Here is an 8,278-nt window from a genome sequence, read left to right as displayed (position 1 = left end):
AGTAAGCTGAATATCCAAAGGCATTCTAAATGTTGTCTGATAATTTTGAGCAGTCATACTTTTATGGGACTTTGCCTGGATGACACCTCTTGTACATAAAAATGAACCTTTGTGTTGGGCAGGCAGGTCTTCTGTGATGTTTCAGTGGGTTAAGGCTTTTGATGCCAAGCCTGATGACCTGAGCCTGATCCCTGGGATGCACATGAAGAAAGAGTGAATGGATTCTCCCAAGTAGTCTTCTCACATCCTAATGTGAGCTGTGGCTTGCACTCCATGGTACTTACTGGTCCACAAACATATAACAAATAAATTCAGCAATTAAAAGGATTCCAAATCTATTCAGCTACCAACCCTATGGGTATGTGACAAGCCTTTTACATTTAAGGACATTGATTTTCACATTTGCAAGTCAAACTATTTGCACTACAACTTTCTTAGGAATCTTACTCACTGCCCTAATATCACAAAGCTCTGATATTCTACAACTGAAACGAAGAAAGAAAAAGTTTGCATTTGTGTGAGGGGGCTGGAAGATGGCTAAATGGTCAAGAACATTTGTTGTTCTTTCAGAGGACCAGAGTCCAGTTCCCAGCATCCACCTCAGGTCCTCACAACCACCTATCTATAAGTTGAGCTTTAGGGCCTCCAGTGCTCCCTGTGGGCACCCACAAGCATGTGCACACAAACAAATAATCATCTTTTTAAAAAGGAATTATGTTTTTAAGTTTCTTAATCTGTAACTTTAGTAAATTCAGTATTAATTTTAAAAGTAATATTGAACGTTAGTTTTTCTTTTTTATTAATTAATTAATTAATTATTTTCCCAGCCCAATCACATTTCCCCTCCCTTTCTCCTCTCCTCACAGACCTTCCCACTGACCTTCCCTCTTCCCCCCATCCACTCCTCCTCTTTTCTCTTCAGAAAAGGACAAGCCTCCCTTATGTATCCACCAGCCATGGTTTATAAAGTTGCAGTTAGACAAGGCACCTCCTCTCCTGTTAAGGCTGGACAAGGCAATCTAGTAGGAGGAAAGAGTCCCAAAAGCAGGTCACAGAGTCAGAGACAGCCCCTGCTTCCACTGGTAGAAGCCCCACAAGAAGATCAAGCTATACATCTGTAAAGTATGTGTAGAGGACCTAGTTCATTCCCATGTAAGCTCTCTGGCTGGCGATTCAGTCTCTATGAGAACCTACAAGCCCAGATTAGTTGATTCTATGGGTTTTCTTGTGGTTTCCTCAGCCCCTTTGGTTCCCATAAACCTTTCTCTACCTCTTCCACAGGATTCCCTGAGGTCCACCTAATGTTTGACTGTGGGTCTCTGCATCTCTTTCTATCAGTTGCTGGGTGAAGGATAACATTTTCTTAATGAGATCCTCTTGATATTTTCCAACATCTCCGTACACTGAAAACACTTCTTTGAGACTATTAACTCCTTGAAAAGAACTGGGCCTGACGTTCTTTCATTTTCATTTCCTTAATGCACATATGGTGTTTAATCAACCCAGGTACTGTTCCAACGCATGCTTAACCTTAAGTGGTTTATTGACACTACAAAAAGGGCAGTTAACCGTGCAGTGTCAGCATTTGTAGACACAAGAAGCATTGGATAAGACATTATACAACTGTGATGGAGATTCCTCATCAACAATCTGGAGTATGTGAAATTTTTTCACTGATGACATCAATTTTTTTGCAGTGTCTTGTCCACCAGAATGTTGCACATACCTGGCTGCATAAACATGCCATTGCTGCTGATGGAGAACAGTGATTGGCTGTGTTTTCAGTGTTCATACAGATTTTTGGAACAAACACAAACTGAGATAACCATGAGCACTTAATTCCTACGTCCTGCAATGTGCACAGTGAGATATAGAGACTAGAAGTTCTCTAGAGGTTCACTCAGGGGCCATGTGCTCAATGCAAATTCTTGTCCTTGTCCTTGCTTGTGCACTTGCAACAGCTTGCTTAATCCTAAAGTCCCTTCTTCTCGAGGTTTTGATGGGCTTGGTTGGATTCCAAGTAGGGTACATTCTGCTAATGCTCCCAAGAGCCACTCCCATTGACCACATATCTCCTGTAGGGGCTGTGGGATAGAAAGGGCAGATATGAAACTTGCAAAAACTCCAGGCACTGCAATACCATTCAATCCACAGAACATTTGTAGAGGTGACACTACTTACTCCCTTTTAGGTCCACCATGGCTCTTCAATTCCAACATGTAGACCCCAATTTCTACAAGCTGGATGAAAATGAGATCGAGGTGATCCTTGAGGCTGAACAAGAGGCTGCTCCAGCAGCAGAAAATGGCAACATTGAAGGTTCTCTAAATGGTCCAGAAAAACTAAAGAACCAGGGCATCGCAGACCATAAGGATGATGTGATCCACTACATTGGTGATGACATCAAAGATGAGAGCCATGGGAGCCACCAAGGGTCTGGACATCCACAGTTGGAGAAGCAGGAGAACTTGGCTGCTGCCAGGGTTCCACAGTTCCGCCGCACAAGGCCACGGATCCAGTTGGGTCTCACACCCAGACAGCTGAGTGAACTAGAAGAAGTTTTTGAACAAACTAAGTACCCTGATGAGACCACAAGGTATGTGGCTTGTTTCAGTAGCCAATCCCACCTCCCATCTTTCAGCTTCTCATTTGGAGGTGTGTTCTCCACACTGTGGCCCCTATCTGCTTTGAGCCCCAAGGCATGGGGGTCTTAGCCTCTTTCATTGATGGCCATGGGAAGGATGTTTTGTGATGTTAAGAGTCAATATTTCCATGCATTGTTGATATGAATTGATTCCAAAACCGATTGGTGCCTCTCAATTCCTTCATCCAGTTTTCTTTTTGTTTATATTTCTTTTCCTCCTCTTCTTCTTTATGCTTCCCCCCCCCCCCCCGCCACCTTTTGTAATGGGAATTGAATCCAAGACCTGGTGGTTTATAGGCAATCCCACTACTACTATATCATATCCCCCATATGTTAATTAATTATTTTATTAATTAATTTATTTATTGTAGTAAAGTAGAAATAAATGAAAATTCACTTTTATACTTTAGAGATCACCAACTTTACATTTTTTTTTGTGTTGGTATGTGACCCATCTCCAGAAGTCTCTCCATCTTGCCAAGCTGAAATGCTGTATTCATCTAACAGCTCCACTTTTCCATCTTATTTCTACAGGAGGGCCCTTGCAAAGCGCTTGTTCCTGGGAGAATCCAGAGTGCGGGTCAGTACATTTCAAGTCTTTGTGCAGGGCACTCTGCTTCAGGCTGTGGTCGATTTTCTTGTAGCCATTATGAAAAGTGACCATGGGTGGGAGGTGCCTTTGTCTGTTTTATAATGGCAACCAAGCATTGAGTCTTGCAGTTTTCCAGAGGTAAAAAGGGAATGAACACCCAGCAGCTTATGGTCCTTTCCCATTGCTGGAGGCAGCATGATTTCTTAATTGAAAAAAAAACCTGAAAAGGCAGACTACTTATAATCAGTTTGTGGACATGAGATATATAGACATCATTGAATATTATAATGCCATGCATATAGGACGACATAAATGTTTACTGGTAAGTCTGCAGTGATTAATACTGAGGTACTGACACTCTGGTCTTTTCAGGGCACTTACACCTAGGATCATAGTAGGGCTCTAAATGACCTTGGGGACCTCTAATTGTAGCAATGAGCAGGGATAAAAAGGGGTTCAGTTGTAACAAATATACATTTACTTAAAAGCACGAGTTAATTGAGACAAGGGAGAAATTCTTTCAAGAAACACAGTAACTCACCTGTGTTTAGTTTAGCAAAGAGTCATGTGGGAAGACACTTTAAAAGTCCACATGGTTGGCCCTGCACCTTTGTAAGTTTGTGGAAAGGTGAGGTAGACAACAGCAAGGCTGAATTTTCATGTTCCCCCATGCTGTGTTTAAGTTCTAAAACATTGCCAAAATAGTCTCATTAGCATTTGGAGAGGTCTAGGGATGACAGCTTTGGAAATTTGTGCTAAAATTTAAAAAAAAAGAAAGCTGGGAGGTGGTGGCCCACGCCGTTAATTGCAGCACTTGGGAGACAGAGCCAGGTGGATCTCTGTGAGTTCAAGGCCAGCCTGGTCTACAGAGCGAGATCCAGGACGGGCACCAAAACTACACAGAGAAACCCTGTCTCGAAAAAACAAACAAACAAAAAATTAATCAAAAAAGAGTCAGACTGAATTAATTTCAGTTAATCTAATAAGGAGGACATGATCTGGGGAAAATAACAAAGTCAAAATTCAGGTTGGGGCTGCAGAGAGAGCTCAGTGGATAACACACTTCCCATATGAACTGGATCCTCAGCACCCACAGGAAAGCTTAGCAGGCATGTTAGCTCATCTGCATCATAAGCTCGGGCTCAGGAGACAGAGACTGTGGGTCCTGAGGGTGATCGAGACTAGCTTAGTTGCTGAGCTTAGGTTCAGGGACAGACCCTGCCTCCATAAATCATGTGGGGAACAATCTAGGAAGATGTTGACTCTGATCTCAGTCCTCTGCAATCATGAGGTATGCCTCCATGCATCCTTGGAAGGTGTCTACATATTTTCATAGCCAAATTCAGAGGCTAAATTTCAGTAAAGTCCAACCCCCAATGTTCACTAGGCCCAATTCCTCAAGCCCAGATCCCTTTGGAGTTTACCTGAGCACAGGTGGCACATCTAAACATGGTATTTGAGACTTATTGGCTTAGACGCTCTACCTCTGGGCTTGAAGGACCTCCAAAATGGCCTTCTGTTAGCTGTCCACATCCCTCATCAGTGGTCAGAGCTATGAGGAGGCCATCTACCCACTGGAGCAGGGGGATTTATGGATATTTTCCCCCTTAAACTCCAATGGATCTGTACTCAGGGCCCCATCAAATGATGCTGGTGAAATCCTGAACCCCTTTTCCTGGTCTGTTTCTCCCATTTTCTCTCTTGTCTGTTTCCCCTAGGGCAGTGATCACCTCATGGGAAAGTTTCTTTCCCTCTTTGTCTTTGGCTTCAATGTCAGTGACTGTAAACTTTCTGAGTGATTTCCTTAAGTTGAAACCCATTAACCTTGTGCCACCACACCCCACACATGGGACTGGGAAATTACTTCTGAAGGGGCCAGTATTGGTTCCAGACCCCCAAGACCAACTTCTCAGCACAAAGGAGATTTATTTGCCCCAGAGAGCAAAGGGCAGGGAATAAGAGACAAAGACAGGAGATAGAGGATGAGGGAGAAGGGGAAGGAAACAAAGGAGAGGGGGGTATTTGTGGGGGGTGATGACAAAAGATTGTCTCTGGATAGAGATGAGACAGACATGGGCCATAGGAAAATGGCAGGTTATAAAGGTAAAAGGGGGATCTTCCCATTAGGATAAGGTGTTTAATTTTGATTGGACATGTTAATTAGGGAAGCCACAAGAGGATTTTGATTGCTGGACTTCAATACTTTGATACAAAACTTGGTAGTGAGTGTCAGGAGAAGGAAGTTGCCAAATAAGGGAATAGACCTTGGTGGCTAGCTTTAGGAATGTAAGCTAACAGTTTTTAGCAAGGCATAGGGAATGGGGAGATGGATAAGACCTGCCAGAGCCATGTTTGCCATGCTCAAGCAGGCTAGAGTCCCTTCAATTTTCTCCTTCCTCTGAGCAACCAGCACCTGGCTCTGGGAATTATTCCCATCTCCCAACTGAGGGAACAGGCAGAAGTTTGGGGTTTCTCTGAGTTACTCGGTTAGGTCCAAAGGATTCTGGTTTCCAAGGAGAAGACACAGGTCTTAAGCCAAGGATAAGGGTCTTGCACCAGAGGAAGCCATTGGTTATTACATGGGAACTGGTGATTACAGATGAGGCTTGGAAGCACCCAGGTAGTCATAGAAGTAGTGGAGCCAGCTGCCACGAGGCACAGCCACAGCTGCTGCCAGAAACGGGCACCACGGTGCTGCCTGGCATTGCCCATGAGCTTGCAGGAAATTGTGCACTGCCTAGGGGCAGCTCTAGTTGTGGTCTTAGATGGCTTATTCTCCCTTTCCTTTTCAATCTGTTCCTTCAGCCAACAGAACTGACAGAAACATGCAGGGAGACACAGTCGCACTGAGAGACACATACAAAAGACAAATGACAAATAGGAGTGGCCGCCACACGTTCATACACCTGCAGACCAACAATCCAGTGACATCTCACATATCCTAGACACAGGATCTATAGTCAAGTGTGACCTCTCCTCTTGTGTCCTAACCATATGGTACCCCTTACAGACCAAACTTACCTCTGGAGGTGTTCAGACCGGATGACTTTTGTTTTACCTTTTTTTGTTTGTTTCTCTTTTGGGTGGTGACCAATACTGGGTGCCTCCATAGTGCTCAGCAGCAATGGCACAGAGATGATTTTCTTAGGATCCTGGACCATCTCAGGCTGAGCACATCCCCTAAGAGTCCTCTCCAGCTGGTGCACTCTTCACTGTTCCTGGGGATCCCAAGAGCCTAAGTATCTGGGTCCAATCTCTGGTATCTCAGAGAGACCTTCAAAATTTTACCCATAGCCCACCAGAGTTGGCCACTCAAACAATTTATAGCCAATTAAAAGTATTTATTCCATCTGGATGGGATCACATCCAAGCTATTCAGGGACCTAGGTGTAGCCTCGAGAGTATTGAGAGTATTGAGTTTTTAAAGACAGAAAACGTCCTGGCATCACACTCAGCAGCAGCAGGGGGGATTGCAGAGTAAGTACTTTGAAACAAGCAGTTTTATTAGAAGACAAATTAAATGGTTAGCTGGAGAGAGTGTTCTGTACAAGCAGGTAGTTTAACAGAAGCTAAGATTAGGTAGCTAGGACATATTGACCTCTGGTCCCCAGAATAATAGATTTGGATAGTTTTTCCTGGTTTTTCCAACAAGGAGATCAAATTCCAGTTAAATCTGAAATGGCCTCAGCAAGAATATAAAATGGAGGAACCTTTTTGTTGTCTTGCCCTGGCACAAAGTCTCTCACTTTCAGGCACAAGACCTGTAAGTGTACAAACCAGACAAAATTCTAGCACTGAGAAGGGGAAGTGGACACAAAGTTCCACCCCTAACCAAGCAGCTCCTTGCAGTTGATACCTGATTGTAAAGGGAACATGAGTTTTCTGCATGGAGTGTCACTGGGTATAGCAATCATATTTTGGGGCAGGCCCCATACCCAGGAATAGTTCTGGTTGACGTCATGTTTTCTGCAGGATTTCTGTTTCTTTTGTTTGTTTTTCTGTCATCTTTTAGTTTGTTTTGTTTTTTTGTCATTATCTTATGTTTTGATTTTTTGTCATTATCTTATTTTTGGAGAGAGAGAGAGAGAGAGAGAGAGAGAGAGAGAGAGAGAGAGAGAATGAAGTTGGGTGGATAAGGAGGTATGGAGAATGTGAGAAGTGTTCAGGAGGGGAAACAATCAAATATAGTCTATAAAATAATTTTAAAGAAAAAAATCCATATGTATGAGATTGTTCTGATAAGTCTAAAGCCTCACTGCCATGTACAGTTACACAGAGTTTTTTTTCCAGTTGTGATATTGACTGTTGAATATACTAAAGCTATCTCTTTCACCATGTTATTGCAGAGGTGGTTTAAGAGAAGAAGAGCCAAGTACAGGAAAACTCAGCAGTCTCAAATGCTGAAGTGTGAATCTGCTGAGAGGCCAAACACCTTGCAGTAAAGCTTTTGGAGGAATCCTGAAGCATCATCTTGTCCCAGCACTGGATGAAGATATTCTGGTGTCACTGATGAGTCCTCATAATGGCTGTGAAACCTTATTCTTTCATCAACAAAGAGATGTGTATTCTATATATTTCATGTCTTTTTTGGGGTAGCATTAAGTTGTGGGTGTCAATTATTGATAAAATATCATGTTTGAAGGACAAAGAGAGGTGACAAACCCTGAGTCATCTTTATTACTCCACAAATCACAAGTTTCTCAGGAGCCACAGAGATCCTCACTCAGACACATAGTCTTCTCTGTTGTCACATTGTGCTATCCTCACCTTAATCGTTGACCCTGTGTATATGAGCAAATACATAAAAACAGGAACAGGGCAAGTTGCCAGTGAGAAGACTGTTCACAAAGAGAGCTGAGTTCCACCAATACTTAGGAGTCCACTCTTATGTGCACCAAATATACAAAGAGGACATTCTGAGCATTCATGGGAAAAGGATTGTGAGCAATGACCCAGACTGCCACCAGGTCTGTTCACTATTCGTCCTTTCAATGGCTCAGTCATGGTACTAGGAGTCCTTCTGCCTCAGGTCCTACTGTTTC

The 8,278-nt window shown here is 43.2% G+C and overlaps 1 protein-coding gene across 1 annotated transcript; it reads left to right on the top strand.

Moving 5' to 3' along the window:
• Positions 1-2,195: 2,195 nt before the first annotated feature.
• On the top strand, positions 2,196-7,702 carry LOC114687421 (rhox homeobox family member 1-like). Its single transcript, XM_028862082.2, has 3 exons — positions 2,196-2,596; positions 3,179-3,224; positions 7,583-7,702. Exons 1-3 carry the CDS (start codon positions 2,199-2,201, stop codon positions 7,676-7,678), a joined length of 540 nt encoding a protein of 179 aa, XP_028717915.1. The 5' UTR covers positions 2,196-2,198; the 3' UTR covers positions 7,679-7,702.
• Positions 7,703-8,278: the final 576 nt, after the last annotated feature.

Source organism: Peromyscus leucopus, chromosome X, assembly GCF_004664715.2.
Source record: "Peromyscus leucopus breed LL Stock chromosome X, UCI_PerLeu_2.1, whole genome shotgun sequence".
In the NCBI taxonomy this organism is placed as follows: Eukaryota; Metazoa; Chordata; class Mammalia; order Rodentia; family Cricetidae; genus Peromyscus; species Peromyscus leucopus.
This window is presented reverse-complemented; position numbering and strand designations above follow the sequence as displayed.

Bases quoted from the DNA above. Each gene is read 5' to 3' on its own strand.
- LOC114687421 (XM_028862082.2), top strand. From the start codon at position 2,199: ATGGCTCTTCAATTCCAACATGTAGACCCCAATTTCTACAAGCTGGAT. The intron at 2,597-3,178 runs GTATGTGGCTTG...TTATTTCTACAG, and splicing joins TACCCTGATGAGACCACAAG to GAGGGCCCTTGCAAAGCGCT. The intron at 3,225-7,582 runs GTCAGTACATTT...ATGTTATTGCAG, and splicing joins TGGGAGAATCCAGAGTGCGG to AGGTGGTTTAAGAGAAGAAG.